Below are 20,663 nucleotides of genomic sequence, written 5' to 3' on the forward strand. Positions count from 1 at the left end.
TTGGGTGTGTGTTTGGGAGTCTTATTTCCTGTCTTTTCTCATGGTATGTATTCCATCATTATGAGATATAAATCTTTGCGAGCATCACGGGCTGTTTTCAGGACAAAAGCCTCACGGTGCGTTCAGGGCCTTAAACTCTGTGTCTGTTTAGAGTGGAGAGGAAAAGAAAACCACTTTCTCTCTAAGCAACATTTCCCCTAAAAAAAAATAAAAAAAGTTGGATGTTATTGTTCTGTTATTTTTCTGACAGTGTCCAGGCCTCAGACTGTTTTATTCTCGACAGGTGACTTCATGTTTCAAAAATCAAAGCTGCTTCATTTCCTTTTATAGCGCGCTGTAAGCTAACTGCAGCTCGACAGCAGCATGATTAGCATTTTCCAGATAGCAGGGTTTTCTTATTTTAATGAGTCACGACGACACTGATTCATTCTGTCAACATGTGACGTGGGCTCCAGTGGACCGTTCTCTGAAGGACCAGACTCTCAGTTTTACACGTTTCAGACCACTCTTGATGAATGAGGGATAATTTACATCACTGTGCAGCATTTATCAAAACATAGCACAAGGTTTAAGGTTCATTTTCTGCCCATTAAGTCTTTGGTTATTATTAACATAATATGTCAGTTTTATGTAATGTAGTTTCTTTGGCAGAAACCACTTAAAAACTCTTCATTCTCACTCAGACTCACTTTAACGTTTCAGTCTCTCGCACTTTCACAAGGTTTTTAATGCGAAGAAACGTTAAAGATCTGAACCAATCAGATGTAAGATGAACTTTTTGTGATTGATCACGTGGAGAAAATAAACCTTCAGGTGGATGTGAAGGAACAAAAGATAAATGTAATCCAACAGAGAGGATTATTTTGAAGGGACTGACCCCACTATGTTATAACTTGTGTCTTATTTTTAGTTTATTTTTAGAGTTTAAACTGCAGGTTTATTTGCGACCTGTGAACCTTAATAAACCTAAATGATGCTTTAGAGTCAATACAAACAGTTACAGATGATTGCTGGTGCAGCTGTGTCATGTTGGCTAACAGGCTAGCTAATGACAAGCAGTGCTTTCATGAGTCGTCTTATCAGGAGCTCAAACCCAGATGATGAATGATCAGTAAATAAATCAATTAATCAAACTGGTACCTGTGAATTAACATAAATATAATTTTCTTCGGACGATGTTTCATGACTCACACTTCTGTCTTCAAGTCTTGGATGGACGTTAAACTACCAAAGATGAACTGTGTGTGAAAGTATCTTGTTCTTTGATTAAACGCTCAAAGGTACTTCAACTCCCAGCGTGCATTTCAGCAAGAAACATCCAATCACGGAGCTTCCATTTCTATTACATACACAGCTGATGGTAAAACTGAAGCTAAAGGTTATATTGCAGAGAAAACTGATGATAAAATCTACAGCTTAAATTGACTCACCTTTGCATTCTCCATGGCAACGGCAGCCGAGGCTCATGGGTATTGTAGTTTTTAGAGCCGTCAGCCAAACAGCGTCTCAGAAAGCTGAAATACAAACAAACTGAACGTGTGTGTTTCCAATTATTCAGGACTCTGTTTCCCTCTCTCACAGCCAAACTACCGGAGCCAACGACCATGAGTCCGACGACCGATGACGCCACATCCGAGCCCCCCAACACCACACTGTGGCCGCTCTCAGAGCCTGAACAGGCTGAAGTTCAAACAAGGAGAGCAGAGCCTGCAGCACATCTACCGACAGAGAGACCACACACAGCCTCACCAGACCAGCATGGACTCCCCCACACCTCCCCTCGCACCACAGCCTCCCTCACCCCCACCCCCTTAGTCTTAGACAACGATAGTCAGCGCCTTGACGTAAACAAGGTGGAGACGGTGCCAGTTAGAGGAGACGTGGCGGTCCCCCTGCAGCTGCCCGTCTTACCCACCACCCGCTCACAGACCCCGTACCTTGACATCTCCCATGGGGGAGACAAAGGAGGCCAGGTGGCGTCAGGCAGCGGGGAGGGAGGCAGCAGCGATGGGTCTGAGGTGGAAGCTGCGGTGACCCCAGCACAGGTGTGGGTGGAAACCGTAACGAGACCGAGTTGGCTTCCAGAGACCACCGAGGGGGCGGAGCCAAGCGTGGAGACTACACCGAAACCACAAGAGATCACGCCACAGCAGCATGTCGACCCACAGACCCTGACCCCGGAGCCCGGCCCCGCGGACGGCAGTGGAGACGTCGGGCAGCAGCATCCAGCAGTGGTCTTCAAAGAGGACGTCACCCCCGGACCTATACCGACCTTTGACCTCGACCCGTCACTGGTCATACCTGACGGCGAAGAGTCGTCGGCCAAACCACCTTTCCACCTCATCATCGTCAACGTGCACAGCCAGAATCAGTCAGGTGAGTCACACCTCTGGTTTCATGTTGTCTTGTGTTGCCCACAGTCATGATGAAGAATATTATCTACTTAATAATATATAATATTTCATATAAATAATATTTTTCCTTTTTTAAACAGAGCATTTTAGAGAATACACTTTAATGGTGCTTTAACTATTCATAGAAAAGTGTGTTTTATCATGTTGAGACCAAACTGAGGATTTTTGAAACACATTTTAAAAGGATTATTTTTTATATCATAGAATTATTTATCATGAATCATTAGACTGCTTCACTATTAATTACAGGAGTATTAGTTACTCATGGTAAATAAAAAGACAACAAAACATATAAATAACTTTCCCTGGTAAACGTATTAGTCTCTTTTTAGAATTAGATTGTTGTTGTTTTCATATTAGTAATTTTTATCAGTGTATTTTTCAAGGAATAGTTCAAGGTATATTTCTGAACTTTGGACTAAGCTAAGCTAGCTGTTTCCCTCTCCTTACAGTCTTTATGCTAAGCTAAGCTAACCCCGTCCTGACTCCAGGTTTGTACACACTGACATTAGATTGATCTCCATCTGGTGAACTATTCCTTTAAAGGGTGACGCAGTGACTCGTCTCTTTTTAAGTTGATTGAGTCAAATAACTAAATACTAAATATTATCCTCGCCTTTTGTATTAATTATATTGTTTAGTTTCTGGCAAGGTTCAGTGTTTTGGGAAATGCATTTATTTTGAAATGAGAAGCTGAACATCAGTCTGGTCTAAAACATTCTCCTGCCAGCAACTCTTGTTCCTACACAGATTTATTCTTGAACTTCAGACTGAGGCTAGCTGTTTCCCCCTGCTTCCACTCTTTATGCTATGCTAAGCTAACCACATCCCGACTCCAGCTCTGCACTGAACACAGATATCCCATCCTCCACATGAAGATGCTCAGCTGAAAATGTTGAACCACTCCTTTTAAACATCGAGTCCCTCAGTTGATCTAAACTCTTCTCTCGTGTTGATCCATCAAAACAGCAAAGTTTTGTTTTCATGTCGTGATTTGAAGCGTCTTGACTCTGAACGAGCTCCAGCAGAGAAATAACACTCATTCAGACTCCAGAGAGGACGCTGTGTGATTTCATACCAGTCTGTTCCACATCTGTGAGCATACATGGATATTTCCACATATGCCCCCCCCCCCCGGCAACCTTGTGCAACCCCCTTTGTGTTTTGGGACCCGACAGTTTCATGTGAAATGTGAAACTCTGGGTTCTTTCAGCGAGAACGTTTGTCTGACCTCATGTTTGTTTCGCCGTGCTGTCAGGGACTTTACAGTAACCTGCTCCGCTGCATTCAGGCCTGTGTGTGTTGTCTTCATACGAAACAGTTAATGGTTTGTTACCTTTGTGTGCTGAGAGATTCCCACACACACAAACACACAAACACACAAACACACACACACAGTTTGCAGAGCCAGATGTGGAAAGTTATGAAGTCAGTCATCTCCACTCGGGCCAGTTTTGTAGCTTAACATATTGTAAACACATCACAGAGTCTCTGATGGGAAAGCAGCAGAGGTTCATGAAGAGTCGGGTTTAAACATCTGGGGAGAGAGTCGCAACAAACCACAACTAACTAACAACTTCTCCACCGTGGACCGATTACTGAACAGACCTACCAGGCGCATACCCAGGGGCCCCGGGGGCCCCAGGGGCTCGGGGGGCCACAGGCCTCTGGTTGAAGTGGCTGTTAAAACTTCCCACAGTCCAAGTTTATCAGTGTTGGTCTCTTGTTTTTATTCAACCAACAGTCAAGACCGTAAAATGTTCCGTTTAATCTCATGTATGACAAAGAAAAAAGGTCCAATCTTCACATTCGAGAAACTCAAATCAGAAAATATTTGGCATTTTTGACTGTAAGATGATAAACAATGAAATCGATAATAAAACTAGATGCTGATTAAAATTTTTTAAATAGAATCGACAAATCGATTAATTGCATGATCGTGTCGGTTTTAGTCAATTTCCTCCCATGTAATAAAGCTGCATCATACTTAAAAAGTGCTTCAGGTTTATTATGATGCAATTCAACAAGCTAAATATAATTTATCAGTTAATCAGTGACAGTAAAATGTTGGAGGATGCAGTGAAAACCACGACTCAGTCATATTATTGTTAAATATATTGTAGGAAAAACAACTAAAATGCAACAACAAATTACATTTTTTCCTTTGTCAAAGACCAAATGAAGAGAATTACAGGTGTGACACTGACCTACAAAATGTGGAACTGTTCCTTTAAGTTCACCACTTTAGATGACTGCATGGCGATCAATAACCTCCTCAATAGCAATAACATTCTCAATCAGGGAAAGAGGCCCCATGTCTGGGTTTGCCAAGGGCCCCCAAAACAAACCCTCAAATTACAGTGCTCCTGTGTTTATTACCCCCCGGCCGAGTGGTGCCATCTTCCAGGAGCTGTGTTTATTATATGTGGCGGGCGTCTTCTGTTGCACAGGTAATATATATCCTCACATCCAGCGTGTGAGGCCCAGCAGCTCGCTGAGTCCACAACCTGAGGAAATTAGGAAAACCGAGGCATCGAGTGTTTTGATGGAAACTCTTCCTGTTTCATGTGGGATGGAGTTCAGAGTCACACGGAGGCTTTCTGCACGCCGGGCCTCGCCGTGTGTTAACGAGTCACACGGGTTCAGTTCAAAGAGAAGCTCCCGGTGTGGTCACAGCGTGCGTCTCTGCTCGTCCTCGCACAAGCATCCCTACACTCGGCGCCGTGTTCGTGTTGCGTTTTAGATATAGCTTCCATGTGTACCGTAAAGTCTTAATGAACAGACACAAGCCGGCATTGTTCGAGAGCAGCACCCCCAGAAGTCGGCACATGATTCTCTGTCACGTTTACATTTTCTTTAAATAGTAACTCAATCCTGCTCCCAGTCTGCAGTGTTTATTACAAGACAAGTTATTTAGGTTATTTTGAATCTGTGATGCATAATCAAGCTAAAACAGATCGATAAGTTTCTCCTTAATCATATTTTTTCTCTTTATTTGATCATAATTTTTCTAAATTTATCAAAGAAAAGTTCGATTACAGCTGCAAGTTCAATGTCGGGCTGCAGCTAAGGATTATGTTCATTATCAGTTAATGTGCAAATTGTCTTTTCAAGTAATTGTTTTGTCTATAAAATGTCCTTTATAATTTCCCACACTGATGTTTTCATATTGTCTGTTTTGTCCAACCAACCGTCCGAAACCCAAAATATTCACTTTACAATCATATAAAAGAGAGAAAAGAAGCAGATCCTCACCTGAGGAGCTGAAAACAAACCAACTCTAGAAAAGTTCACATGTATGAAAAAGGTAATGATGAGATGCAGGTGTGATATTGTTACTGTGCCGATACAGTCAGGTCAAACTAATTATATTTATTTAATCCAAAATCACAAACCATAAATTACCTTTAACGAAAGGTCTTTCCAGCAGCATCTGACTCTCTACCTTTAGACTCTTAGTTATTACAGTTCGTCATAATATCGTTAAAGTCCATCAGATTAACAGTAGAACAAAATGTTATTTCACTGTTAAACTGTCTTATTGTTTCTTGTTTGTCTCTAGTCGACCACATCCTGGATTTCATAAACCAGCCTGTGAGCGGCCTCGACGGCTCCCACTCCCAGTTCCCCCACATGCCTGACTTTTCACAGGTCACCAGTGACGCCGTCCAGGGCAGCGGAGACGTCGACTCTCCGGAGGCTTCACCCATCAACCTGCCTCCGACCGTCAGCTTTGTCAACGGAAAACATGAGGTACTGTCCACACGCTGGAGCGTTTTTAAAGAGAATACTGGTTTATTTCTATTTCACTGATGAATTTAACGCTGACAGAAAGACCGATTCCTCTTTATTTACTCGACTACTACTTTTCTGATCCGACCAGGTGACATTTGAGCCGGAGCAGCCAGAGGAAGCCAGGGGTGATCAGTTTGAAACGGCTACACCTGTTCGGGTAGAAGACGTGGAGGTGGAGGAGAAGGAGGAGAAGGAGGAAGAGGAAAGCACGACTCCTTTTGACTACAATCTCTTAGAGATCCACACAGAGGAGACGCCCACAGAGGAAACCAGTGATGCCGTCACTCATTCTGCAGATTTGTACCCAGATGAAGTTACAGATTCGGGTACGGATGCCGATGCGGACTATGACAGAGTCAGAACCCAAGAACCAGATGATCAGACCACCACCACAACCGCCTTCACACACCCTGTTTCATCACCAGCACCTAGCACACCGTCAGGCCCGGTCCTCCCCGGTGTCTCCCAGCCCGTCACTGCTGCGGTCTTCGTCTACGAGGACATGGAAGGTTCTGCAACCGCTGGCCCTGACGGTGCTGCGCAGGAGGGCTCTGCGGACGACGCCGTGCCCACCCCTGCCGCAGACGGCCAGGTGAGCGTGATGACTGACGAGGCCGAAATCGGGGGTCCCGAGCTTCCTACGTCGACCCCAGACACGCGGTCACAAGAAACCACCACACAGACCCAGACTGAAGACTCTGAAGGTTCAGCCTCTGGAGAAGACGAAGCTTCAGGGCAAGACCCACCGGAGACGCCCAGGCTTACCAGCACGCTACCACCCATCCATTCTACCTTTCACACCCAGAGGCCTCAACCTGCGGCGGGTTCCGAGGTCACAGAACTCCCTGTGGTTTCACCGGCTGTTGACACGAGTTCAGAAACAGGTTCAGGTGCAGAGCAGCTGTCCGGCGACGGGGAGGGTTCTGGGGAAAGGGACAATCTGGTTGACCTTCCCGGAGAGGTCGCCGTCACGGTTTTACCAGCTGCGGCAGCTGTTGAAGAGCAAACCACACTCCGTGCACACATAAAGGAGGTGACCTCTGAACCCAGCACGTCAGAACCCTCCACGCCTGCCTCCCCTGCTGCCACAGACGATAAGAAACATCCCGCTGTTACCACCGAGCCTGCACCCACGACCTCCGACGACCACACCACGCACCCCGCCGAACCTTACAGAGACCAGACTGAACAGTCCACCACAGGTTCCACCACAAGTTCCACCCCGAGTTCCACCACGAGTTCCACCACAGGTTCCACCACAGGTTCCACCACAGGTTCCACCACAAGTTCCACCACAAGTTCCACCCCAAGTTCCACCACGAGTTCCACCCCAAGTTCCACCCCAAGTTCCACCCCAAGTTCCACCACAGGTTCCACCCCAAGTTCCATCACGAGTTCCACCACAGGTTTCACCACAGGTTCCACCACGAGTTCCACCCCAAGTTCCACCACAGGTTCCCCTAAGTACATAAGCCAGCCAGCCCTGTCTACCACCTCGCCCTTATACACTTTTGACCAAAGCACCCACTCCGTCCCTGAGTGGGCGCTGCTCCCCGACCCGGCCGCCACCCCTCTCCCAGAGGATTTTGAAGACTATGACAAAGAGATCGTCCCCGCTCTGGTGGAGACGGCCCCTCGCAGACCGGAAGAGACCGAGGCCACGGAGCAGCCAGAGACCGGCACTGTCTCGGCTTATTCTGTGGAGGCCAGCACGGTGAACATCAGAGGTAGGTTTTAGGCAATATTTGAGGCATTTCCGGTTCTAGTATCAGTATCAGAACTATTATTATATCTTATATTATGGCAGGAATTGCAGATTTTTTTCTCTCTTTTGTGATATTAAATTGAATATCGTTGGGTTTTGGCCTGGAGAGGTTTTGGAAACTGATCGTGAGAAAAACAAAACAAAAAAAAAAAGAATGAAGCAATTTATCAAAAAAACAAACAGAAAAAACTTAAAAGCTGCAGGTGGCTACATACAGTACGTGATATCATAATAACGCACAGAAGCTAAAGCTGAGTTAGCATCATCTTGCAAATAAAAGAACAGCATTTTTTTTGTATTTCAGTGTAGATCTAATTAGAATCAAATAAAATGTAGGTTGGACTGTAAAATTTGTTTTATCATACCCTTGTTTGGTACATTTTTAAATGAAATTTTCAAATGGTACAAGAGAAAAGGATTTGAGGGCGATGAGTTTGCTGAATAGCATTAGCATAAACTTTTTTTTTTGCTAGTGTTAAGTTAGCCTAGACTGGCAAGGACAAAATAATGTAGTTAGCTAGCTGCTAATGTTATGCTCCCTGACTTTGGAAGTAACTCAAGGATACTGCTATAGGCAGTAAGCTAGTTAGCTGGTCATGCTAATGTTAGAGCATACAAACTGTTTAATCTATTCCTTACATTTTTACTTTATTGTTTGTATTTTCAAACGGTACAAGAGAAAAGGATTTGAGGGCGAGGACTAACCGACAAGTTTGCTGAATGTAACATTAGCATAAACTTTTCAAAAACCAAACAAAGCAGAAAAGACCCGTTAGTGTTAGCTTAGCTTAGGCTAACGTAATTTGTAACCCCACAAAATAATGTAGGTAGCTAGCTGATAACCTTATGGGCCTTGACTTTTGAAGATTACTACCACTACTGTAGGTAGTAAGCTAGTTAGCTGGTCATGCTAATGTTAGAGCTGACAAGCTGTTCCCCACATTTTTACTTGTGTTTCTGCTTTTGGAAATGCTAAAGTAAACTAGCCCTACTAGTGATGTTAGCTAATGGTGCAGCTATTAGTCTGATTTTAATGGGTTTTCATTAGCATTGTGTCTTTTGTGTAGATCTCCTGCCGTGCACAATCAGTGTGTGTCAGAACGGAGGCTCCTGCTACAGGAGGGGAGCACAAAATATCTGCATGTGCGCACCTGGATACACCGGACAGCTGTGTGAAACAGGTACACACACACACATATATAACACACAAAGATGGGTCATCTCGTGCACTCTGACCCCACACTGACAGACAGAGGATGTGGAATAATGCCGGCTTGTGTTGTGCGTCTGCAGATGTTGACGAGTGCCAGTCCAACCCGTGTCTGAACGGAGCCACCTGTATGGACAGAGTCAACTCCTTCACCTGTGTGTGCCTGCCCAGCTACGCAGGAGAGCTCTGTGAACACGGTGAGCTACACTTTAATACAATGAGTCTTACTTACAGTCATACGACAGTTAGTCCTGACCAGGTGATGTGATTGGACATGTATCACTCCGCTTTACAGGTGTTCTATTAACCGTTAATCACCGTCACATTAACAGTCGTTATCGACCTTAGATTTTAAGGAACAAAGATGAAAATATTTCCAGATATAACATTTGAATTAAACGTTGTCTGGTCGTCAGCAGAGGATGAAGGGAAGAAGCCTGGACACTTCAGCGCACACCTGAGCTAACGTGTAGACAAGGTAGCAAGGTAGTGTGCACTGTGCAGGTCAGGAACATGTTTATGTGTTGCTTAGCAACAGTCCAGTACCGGTCCAGTTGCAGAGCTATTTGTGTTGGCGTTAGGGTTAAGGTTAGTCAAATAAATGATAAAATAAACCAATAAATTATAATCTGTTGTTGCTTATTTTAACATTATGACGTCGTAGAACTGTTGTATAAAAGTAATATCACACTCGAGGTCGTGATGTCATCCTGAATATCAGCACGGCTGTGATTCGGTCACAGGTACGACGCTGCAGGATTAAATAGTTTTCAGCATCATTTCTATTGATCACTGAAATGACTGCAGAACAGATCTGTCACTTTTAAAAACTAAGACAGAAGAGAGAGAAAGAGACGAATAAAGACACAACCCATAAACTGCTTTGTAGGACTGACACTGTTCAGTTGTCCACACCCGTGCACACACCGACACATGTGCACACAGGTGGACACAGCTTGTGGTCTCTGCTCCTCAGCTGTCCTCCAACGCTGGGCGTCGGCTCCTCTGCAGATTACTTCCAGCCGCTCGTCCAATATTTCTGTCATTACTCAGCAGCTAATCGAGGTTCAGGCAAACAAAGAGACTCCAAGGACAAATATTTTCCATGAAGATTTACCAGCTTTAGTGCTGAGAGTTTAACGTCGCTCATATTATTCTAAGAAAATGAAAAAATGAAGTGATAACGCCAAACTCTTTTTTTTTTTTATAGGGCAGTTCAGTTGTTGCTGTGAAGTCGTAACATTGAACCACTGGACGAAAACACACTGTCCATCAGTTCAGCTGCTTTTACTGACACAGTTAATAATAAGTACAGTATCATTTCTCAAGCAGTAAAAATTAATTGTTAAAGTTCTAAAGTTTCTTCAGTGAACTTGAACTCAACACTTTCTTTCAGCTCGCTGGCTGTTACCAAGCTGAGAGCAAACAGTAATACAGCTACTTATATGATCACAGCATACACACATCTATATATGATCAAATGACTCTAAATATGTAATTAACTGCAGTTTAACATGATTTCTTTCCTAGTTTCAGAGGTGAGGACGTTCAGGTCCTTTACTAAACTAGACTTATTGAAGAAAGTATAGTGATAATAAATGAGGTAATCCTGAATGTAATAATAGAAAGAATAATAATAGTAATAATAGAACAATATAATGATAATAAAAATTATATAATGATAATTTATATCATTTATTTGATATCCTGTCGATGTAATGGTGATATATCTCACAACAAAGATATGATAAGAATATAAAATAGTGTTAAATAACATGATAATACTGTAGTGATACTATGACAACCATCATATACAGTGGGATACAATATGTATTATTTATTATAGTATATATTTACATAAATGGGTGATTTAATTTATAGTATATCAGCAGGGCACAAATATAAAGTGGCATTGAATTAAAATACTTCATCAGAATGAACTTTCTAGTTACTTTCCAACTCTGATCATTGAAGGTTAAACTATTCATATTTTATTGGAAAATCAATAAAACATTTTCCTGAACAGTGAAATCATTAGATGAATATTCTTGGAATAATTTTAGTTTTTGTCCTTCATGAGAGTAAAAATGGAAAATATGAGATTTTGAGTGAAAAAACGTTTTTATTTCCAGGCTGATCGAGCTTCTTTGTCTCGTTTCTACGCCTCTTTTCATCATCAGCCCTTTTTCTAGAAGGTGTGGTGAATAAGACGCTGAAATCCCAGTCTGCAGGGTGGATCCACGTGTATCCATGTGCAGCCCGCACAACATATGAATTACTGGCTGCAGCAGTGTGTAGTTTACACATCCACATACATGCAGTAGTTAGCAGTTAGCAGACAGAGCAGCAGAGACACATCTGTCCTCTCACAGATTTCTGCCAGTGGAAAAAAAGAAAGGGAGAATAAACAGATAATTGCTGGATTATCTGGCCACAGAGCTTTTGCAGCTGTGTGCCATTGAATCGTTCCTGCTCCGGCTCAGTCCGTCTCTCCGTCATCTTCTGGATGAGGCAGTGTTTGGGCCGGCCTCCTGCACGCACCCTGATGCCCTCCATATATCAGAGCAGCGCTGTGCTGTTTTCAAACTGCCAGAAGCAAGAGTCCGGGAATACAGCTCTGCATTTATTAGTGGGCACGGAGACCTCACCTGACCCTCCAGGTGGCTGCACGGCGGGGTTATAAAGACGAGGCGGGGCTGGCGACGGCTGATGCCCCGAAGCCTCGACAGCAACTTTCCATCACTGCTTCATTGGCACGCGCTTTATTCTGAAGGGGACTGATACAAAACGTCCATTGTTTACTGAGGCAGACAAAGCAGAGGGGCTGATTATACGGCTTACACTCATTGTACATCAAACTAAATGTGTGTGTTGTGCATTAAGTGTGTGTGTTAATGTGTTTGTGTTGGTCTGACCTGCAGACAACTGGAGAGTTGTGACAGTTAATGAAGTCCAACTGTGTGTTACTGAGCTCATTCAGTGAGGGGGCCATTATTCCCCAGCTGGCCCTCGGCTCGCTCTCTCTCTCTCTCTCTCTCTCTCTCTCTCTCTCTCTCAGTTGTTGTGTAGCTTCAGCATGGACTCAAATCAGCTTTAAACAACATTATAATCAAGTTAAAAATAAGCAGCATAAAGACCCTTGTTCCAAACTGAGCTGTTGATGTCTGAAGAGTGCGCTTGTTTCTCTGACATTTGCAAAATGGCTGCTAAAATTCTTCTGGTTGGTCACTCAGAGTCTGCGAGGCGTTGCTCAGTGTGTTTTCATACGTAACCTGTTTGGGTGTGTCTGGTGTGTTTGTGTGTTTAGTTCATTTACGTGTGAAAACCGTCGGTCAGACTCTTTTTCTGTTTGTATTTATATTGATTCATTAAGCCCAAAGTGAGCTGCAAACGAATCCAGTGCCTCAACGCAAAGCTGCAGGTGCATTAATAACATGTAAGTACTTTGCAGGTGAGCGCCAGAGAAAGACGGAGAGAGAAACGGCATAGAAGGAGAGCAAGGTTTCTTAAACAAGAAAAAAGACCTGCAGGCCTCCTTCCACCGATCTCAGTCGTCGGTCGGACACTCACCAGTCTGCACGTCGGTTGGAGATTTCCTGCCTTGCAGTGACAGCAGGACAAGTCGTCGCTCATTTGCATCGTAGTGAACAGAGGGCTCGTACACCTGCATGGGGGCGCTCAGGTAGGCGGGGGCTGTGCAGCAACAGGAAGCCAGGAGAGAGCAATGAAAAGTGGAGTGACATGAGCTGCCTCTGGCTGGATGAAGACCAGATGTTCTGCTGCTGCTGCTGCTGCTGCTGCTGCTGCTTTTTGGACCGTGTGCAGAGGCTTTAATGTGCAGGCTGCAGCTCTGCCAGAAGGGCGTCACCGTAGTGAAGGTCAGAGACGACCAGAGGCTGTGAGAGGAGCAGAGAGCTGATCTTTGGGATGTTAAACAGGGAGAACTGACCTGACTGAGTGACTGGAAGTTTTTTGATTATCAGTTCCCCAATAAAAAGTGAAAGACATAACGATCCTCCTGTAATATTATGGTACACAACGTTCCTATCTCTATTCGGCAGTATCTATGATGCATGAGGTTCAGTTGAAGTCTGAAATAATAATTCTCATCATCAGTTACTTCTTCATGAGCTCTGTAGAGAACATAAAGACTCATAAAGTGCAGCATTAAACTGCCGTCAGACACCAGAAACTGATTTCCCCATGTGGCTCCATGCAGCTCTGATGGTGCAGGACGACATCACAAAAACTGTGCAATCAATGAGCTTCCTGCCTGCTCCACGTGACTTCGTATTTGCACCTGTATTGTAGTAAATCAGTGTGAATGCAGCCTGATTGTTGTGGTGTTGCTAGGTGGTTGTTTGGTCTTAGATGCTAAGTGGTTGCTAAGGTGTTACCTTGGTGTTTCTAGGTGGTTGCTATGTGGTTGCCACGACTTTCCAGGCAGATACTGAGGCTTTAGTAGGTGGATTAAAACGGTTGCTATGGCAAAGAGCGTGCTCTGTTTTACAGACTGTAAACTGTTTAGTAGATAATGAGTTAATAAAGAATAAATCAGCACCAGAAGTAAATATTACTGCAGGCTGATGTTTCTGTCTGATAAGAAATGTTTGCTTTTGTGCAGATGTCTGCACAAGTGACTCGAACTTTTTATCATGAACAGTTCTCTAACTGTTGCTCTGTCTTCCCCCCTGCAGACACCGAGGTGTGTGGATTTGGTTGGCAGAAGTTTCAGTCTCACTGCTACAAGTACTTCACCCACCGTCGGACCTGGGACGCCGCTGAGAGGGAGTGTCGTCTGCACGGAGCTCACCTGGCCAGCATCCTGTCGCAGGAGGAACAGCTGTTCGTCAATCGTAAGTCCGTGACGTGGCGTTTGAGCTACGACTCCTGATGTGACGATTTAGGAGGAGAAACTAAAGCTACAGCTTAACGACTGCTCTCCTAAATAACTGTAGATTGATTTTTTTTACTGACATTTACTGAATAATATTTGGGGCTGTGGCGACACTTTTCATCAGAGTCCATCAAGGAAAGCATCAGATCAATGACACAGGGTCTGAAAAATAATCACATGGTGGCCCAAACTGTTTGCTGCAAACCCCTATTGCATTTTAGAAAACTGTCTCCAGATGTTTAACTTTGACTCATGGTTGTGAAAGAAACATTTATAATATTCAGTGAAGCGTTATATCAGATGTTCTTGGTGCATTTACATGGAATCAACTCCAAAGTTTAGCTACCAGGACAAAACTCTGAGATCAAGGTTGTTAAAAAACTGACTTTGTGTTTAAATGTTGAGACTTCTTTCTGTGCCTCCCATTGATAAACTGAAGTCTAATCGTACGTAAACAAGTCCGTCTGTTAGTGATGCCTCAGCCTCTGTAGGTCAGTGCACTTTAAGAAAACAGCTCCTCCGGCGTCTGTAATCCACCGACGAGTGTTTAGAAGATAAAAGACGCAATAAAACGTTGTCGGTTTAAACAGAGTTTCCACAGAAAGATGAGGCCGACTGTGTCCGAGCAACATGCAGACCGTCTCTCAGTTTATTGGGGAAGCTGCTGACTGATAAAACAGTTTCCTCTGCCTCCTGCGCTTTCATTAGTTCACACTGTTGATTTCTCTCCTGCTGAGGACACACCTTTAAACCACGAATCAACAGACTATCTCCCCTAAAAACACTGGTTTGATCCTGATCGTCTTCGTCCCTTCATCCGTTAACCAGCTGCTCTTCTCCTGCTCTGTTTCCTGACTTCGTTAAAATCTCACACACGTCCCGTCTAATTAATATTCTGCTGTGTTTTCCCCTGTAGGTCTGGGCAGTGATTACCAGTGGATCGGCCTCAACGACAAGATGTTTGAGAGGGACTTCAGGTGGACCGACGGCAGGCCGATGGTAAGACCAGCCCGCAGTTTAATAGAGCTGACTGTCTGTTTGTATCTGTGTTGGACGTTAGTGGTGACGTTCACGGTTCCCAGAGGATGAATCATGCTGACTTTGGTGATTTCCTCTAGCGACATCATGTGGTTGACATTTGTGATTTTGAGTGAAATGTCTCGGCAACTATTGGATGGATCGTCGTGACATTTGGTTCAGACGTTGGCGTTCCCCTGAGGATGAACCATGGTGATCCTCTGACTTTTCTTTTTTCAAGAAGCAGACAAGGTGGAAAGTTTTGGGCTGAAACGTTTAGTCGATTAATGACTGTGTCAATAAACAGAAAATGAATCTGTCAAGAAAAAATACCAAATATTTTTCTCTAATTTTAAACTAAATGTCAACGGTTGATCAAACAATCTGAAGATGACTCATTAGACCAGCACATTTTTCACTGTTTTTTTCACATTTAATTTCATAAACAAAGCAATCAATTTAAGTTAATTGAGAAATAATCTGCAGATTTAATTAATAATGAAAACTTTGAGTGACAGGTGGATGATCCTATTCACCGAAGTCTCAGATCCACACAGGCCCCTCCTCTTTGCCCATTTTTGCATGAGTTAGGGGCGGAGTCAGGCACTGCCAAGATGACAACAGTGAAGCAGCTCACTCTGAGCTTCAGAAACCAGTGGGTGACGTCACAGAGGCGGCGTCCATCGTTATTTACAGTCTATGACACAAACAAGCATTAAAATATCTACATTTTATTCAGGAACCAGCAGCTGCTCTTCAACTCTGATGCTTTGAAAATAAGAACATTTTTTTCATATTTTTATTTTATGGCAGAAAAGAAACTTTAAAAACCATCACTTCCTGGGTGCAGCTCTGTCTCCACATCATCGTCTCCTCAGTGTCTTCAGTCACGATGGCTGATCACTGTCACACACACTGAGCGTCTGCTGGGAACGCTCAGCTGTTCAGGCATGTGAGCTGAATCACGCAGTGAAAGTGATGTGAGCTCAGAGCCTGAAACCTGACACCGGGGGCTCTGTTGTTGTAATGTGTTATCATCAGAATAGAGGCAACACCCTTACTGTTGCTGAGATTTTATCCAGAGCAGTTTGTACCTACAGAGAGTGCATGTGTTCTACATGTATGTGTGTGTGCATGTGCAAATTTTCTCTTCTTCTTCTTTTTATACGAACTAAAGGAACTTTATTTGTGCATCTAAAGCTCAGAGAGCTGTTGGTGTCTTTCAAACCTGCTGCGCTGATGTTCGTCTCAGCAGCGCGACTCTCTGGTCTCTGTGAGAATTACATCCAGCCACATGTGTTCAATAATCACCGTCTCCTCTTGGGGACGGGCAGCGGTTCCCTGTGTTTGAGCTGTATTGACTGTGGCAGGGAAACAATGAAGCAGTGACCCAGTTTTAACACGTCCATGTATGGATTGGATAATAACTTCATGTTTATTGCAGTATTTATTATTGTTTTAGAGTTTCACCATAAAACTAAAAGCAGTGAAAACTTGTGTTCTGGCAGCAATACGACCACTGGAGGCCGAACCAGCCGGACAGCTTCTTCCAGTCTGGAGAGGACTGTGTGGTGATGATCTGGCATGAGGGGGGGCAGTGGAACGACGTGCCCTGCAACTATCACCTGACCTTCACCTGCAAGAAGGGAACAGGTGCGCACACACACACACACACACAAAGAAACTCTCATTTGTTTAACCCCATAAACTACACATCATGTCTAGATAGATTGATCTCCTGTGTTCCTTTTATCAATTTTTCAATTATTCAAATATGATATTGATGACGGGTCATAAAGCAGTTTCAGACTGAAATGTCTAGAATATTAACTGTGATATGCATTAACATAAAATTTGGATGTTCCCCTCCGGAGGGTTATATAACTTTATATCTATAATATCTCTAATAACTTTGCTGATTCTCTGACTTTTCATCCATCATCAGGCCACATTTTAATTCATCCAGCACTTTGGTTTACGACCCAGTACCTGTTGCACTATGTGCTTACTGCTAATTAGCAAATATAATAATGTAGTAATGTGCTAAACTAAGCTGGTGAACATGCATTAGCTCAGAAGTGTGGCCTCACAGAGCTGCTAACGTGGCTGTAGACTCTTTGTTGTAGGGTTTTATGATCAGCTGTTTGGAAGCCGTCCAACAGTTCTCTGATCTCAGATTGTCCTTTAATGCATCTCCAGGAGGTTTTATTATAAAATGAAAGCCAAAAAACTTTGATAAGAAGCAAATCAGTCACTAATTTAGGAGCTCAGTCTGTAAACTTGTAATACGCTTTAGAAATGTCTGGCAGTGACGTTAAGAACACAATTTATATTTAAATGGCATGACTGTGAACGCAGCACGGCGTTCTGTATGACAAAGTAGAGAAGAAAACTCTGTTCAGCTCAGCAGAGCAGATCTCAGGCCTGTTTCCTGGGTATAAATGGAGTTATTTAAAACTATAAAGTCTCATCCCATTGGTCAATTTTAAACTTTACGTTAATGTTGTGACGTCTGTGTTTGCCTCTGATGCTGTTTGTGCTTTTGTTTGTCTTTGTTTTTCTCTGCCACATTATAACTTTATTAACTATATTTTCCTCCCCTGCAGTGTCATGTGGGCAGCCCCCCGTGGTGAAGGATGCTCGAGTGTTTGGAGCCATGAAGCCTCGATACGAGATCAACTCCCTGCTCCGCTACCACTGTAAACAGGGCTTCATCCAGAGACACAGCCCCACGATACGTTGCCGGGCCCACGGCCAGTGGGACACACCGAAAGTCACCTGCATGAGCCGTGAGTGTTGACGTCGGGGTCTCCAGACCGGAGGACGACATACTGCTCCATAATAACAAGGCTGTAAATTGTTTTCTCTTTTAATTCTTTCCCGTTTTGTCTTTCAGCCGCAACTTACCACAACTCATTTACTCTCCGGCGCCACGGCAACCAGAACAACGAGCAGCAGAGCAGGCATTACAACCACCACGTCCATCACTCCAAGAGTCATCAGAAACACAGTCAAAACCAGGAGCAGCAGCGGCAGAGTTACAACATCCTGCAGAGCCTCTGGAACCCGTTCCAGAACCGAGTCCAGAGGGAGAAGAGGGAACCACAGGTCCAGACACAGAACCAGGATCCCATCAGACACTGATTCTCTTTGTGGGTTTCTATTAATCGGCTTGGCGGCAGGCGGGCCGCGTCAGTGCAGAGGCATCGATAGACAGACGGAGTGATGTACTGAACTGTCTATGGATGGCTCTGAAAAGGACAAAGGGAGACGCTTCACCAGCACACTGTCCACAAACACTCCAGGATCCGAACCGTCACACTCGTGAGAATTTAGTTCATTTGTAAAGTTAGTCTCAGAGCTCTCAACAGGAAGACCGGTGCCTTCATGGCCTCACTGTGTGGTTAACCCAACAGTCAAACACCACACGGGTGGGTGGTCTGTGAAACTCTAGTGAGTCATTGTTCTCTTCTCTGGACTTCTCTGTGAGATCTCACTTTATAGGTGCCCCGTGTGAGTCTCTTTTTCTGTCAACAATCACAGTTGTGTTCAAAGAGAAAACATTGTGCGTTCAATGCATTTCTTTTATCGTTAAACATTAAGCAAAGCAATTTTTTAATTTTTATTTTTTGGAAGAATTTTAAATCTACTAATTGTTTACGTCCGTGAGAGAAACTGTCCAAGAAACGGTGCGACCTTCGAGGCGATGGTCACATGACTGATTAGGAAAGCTAAGCTAGCACTATGGAACATGTCTGTTTGTTTCCTGCTAATGTGAGGAAGGTTTCCAGCCTCCTCGTCATCGCTCCACACACATCTGATGTTTCCTGACATTTTTACTACGTTTGTTTCCGCTGCACTTTGTTGCATTTTTATTTTATTTTCCAGTATTTCCTTCAGATTTTTTTTATGCACAAATCGAAAATACACATAAAAATAGGTGGATGAAAACACAGCTATTGTTATAGAAGCGCAATGCTAAATGGGTGAAATACTCCTTTGGGTTCTTCTTCACTGTTTTACCCTCATACAGTACAAGGAGACAAGCTATCAAGGCTACCAAAAAGTAGCGTATTGATAACTTCAGTGTATCTGTAACCCTTGCCCTGCGAGGTCGTAGCGGTCTTCCTCCTTCATGCTTTTCTTGGTGTTTTACAGCATCAGAATCAGGTTCATCATCAAACAGGTTTTCACATTACAAGGAATTTGTTTTGGTGTTTTTGGTTCATACCAATAAACATAGTAAGAAGAAAAATATAAAGATGGAGCAAAAGCAGGTTCTGCAATTCAGGTAGCTTAAATATAAGTACGTTTTTCATTATAATATTTACATTAATGCATTTCTCCACTTCTTGGCTCGTACAAACGGCATCGGCAGGACTGTGCTTCACGTCCTGACAACCACTATTAAAAACTGTTGCTCTGCAGCGCCTCTAGTGGTCAAAAACTCCTCAGGGCACCTTTAATTTTGAGAAAAATACGGCACATACAAAATGACCAGTATAATGTCAACACAATATTCACTGAAATATCCGTTTATTTTTTCACGAGCTGTAGTCCAGTAGAGTTTAGGATTTAGATGATGTTATTGATCGACTATAAAGACCATGAACGCATCACTTTAAATTATTATCACAGAACATGTCCAGTTTGTCCAGCCTCAGTTCGTGCAGCTTATTACGACCCATATCTTTAACTGGTTGATTTCCCTTGTAGATTTTTGTACAAAATATTTTTTAGCGTAGAAAAAAGGTTTTTAAATGAGGGAGGGGAGATTTAAAGAGTGGCACACAGAGCTGAGAGAGGACAGTAGATTATTATGAATGTGTGGTGTGTGCTGTGGATATTAATCATAGGATATATAATATAGATACTATATGAAGCCATAAGAATTTAACTTATTGTATACTTAAACTATGAATGGACTGTGATATTAAACAAAGGTCATTGGAACTGAAGTGATTCTGTTAATGACGACTTCCTTGCTGTTTACAGATTCTGCCGTGTTGTTTCCTGCAGAGGGAACATCTCGTCGTTTTCAGAGACGTTCGCTGCATCTGTTTTAGCACCGTTAGCTGAGCTGTTGATGCTTTTTCATTTTCGCTGTGACCCGATGAATTCACCACCAAAACGAACATTTTCTACATTTATGAAGTTGGGTTTGTTTTTGTTGTTGTTGTTGTTCTCAGCTTGATGTAGTGTGTTGCTTTGGAAACTGTTTTTAACCCAACAAATAAGGGAATGTGAAATAGACGCATAGAGACGACTTCTGCATCCTCCACGAGATTTTTTTTTTTTTATATGACCCTTATGAATTTTACCTTCTTCTTCCCATGTTTTCCTTTTTATATATTGTTTGTCAGTGTATATGCATTTTTTAAAAATCTTTTTCTACTCCATGTGGTTAGTGGGGTTTACTGTGTCTGTGGCACAAGAGCTTATTTTTATGTAATCATTGTTTCTCTCTCTGTTCAAGTTACTGTAAAAGAAAAAAAAAAGTCCATCATCCTGGTGTCAATGTCGTTGTCAGCTGTGTGTGCAATAATATGAACTCTTATAACTCCA

At 43.3% G+C, this 20,663-nt stretch overlaps 1 protein-coding gene across 1 annotated transcript in view; it reads left to right on the forward strand.

Annotated features, from left to right (window-relative positions):
* LOC111224277 (versican core protein-like) overlaps positions 1-20,663 on the forward strand; it is a 31,218-nt gene extending 10,555 nt beyond the window's left edge. The window contains exons 7-13 of the mRNA XM_022748703.1: positions 9,042-9,155; positions 9,268-9,381; positions 13,882-14,040; positions 14,998-15,080; positions 16,607-16,751; positions 17,705-17,887; positions 17,995-20,663. Of these exons, the coding sequence (XP_022604424.1) occupies positions 9,042-9,155; positions 9,268-9,381; positions 13,882-14,040; positions 14,998-15,080; positions 16,607-16,751; positions 17,705-17,887; positions 17,995-18,242 (1,046 nt within the window). The 3' untranslated portion in view covers positions 18,243-20,663. The remainder of the gene's footprint in view (positions 1-9,041; positions 9,156-9,267; positions 9,382-13,881; positions 14,041-14,997; positions 15,081-16,606; positions 16,752-17,704; positions 17,888-17,994) is intronic.

This window comes from Seriola dumerili, unplaced genomic scaffold (genome assembly GCF_002260705.1).
Source record: "Seriola dumerili isolate Sdu_G_001 unplaced genomic scaffold, Sdu_1.0 BDQW01000128.1, whole genome shotgun sequence".
In the NCBI taxonomy this organism is placed as follows: Eukaryota; Metazoa; Chordata; class Actinopteri; order Carangiformes; family Carangidae; genus Seriola; species Seriola dumerili.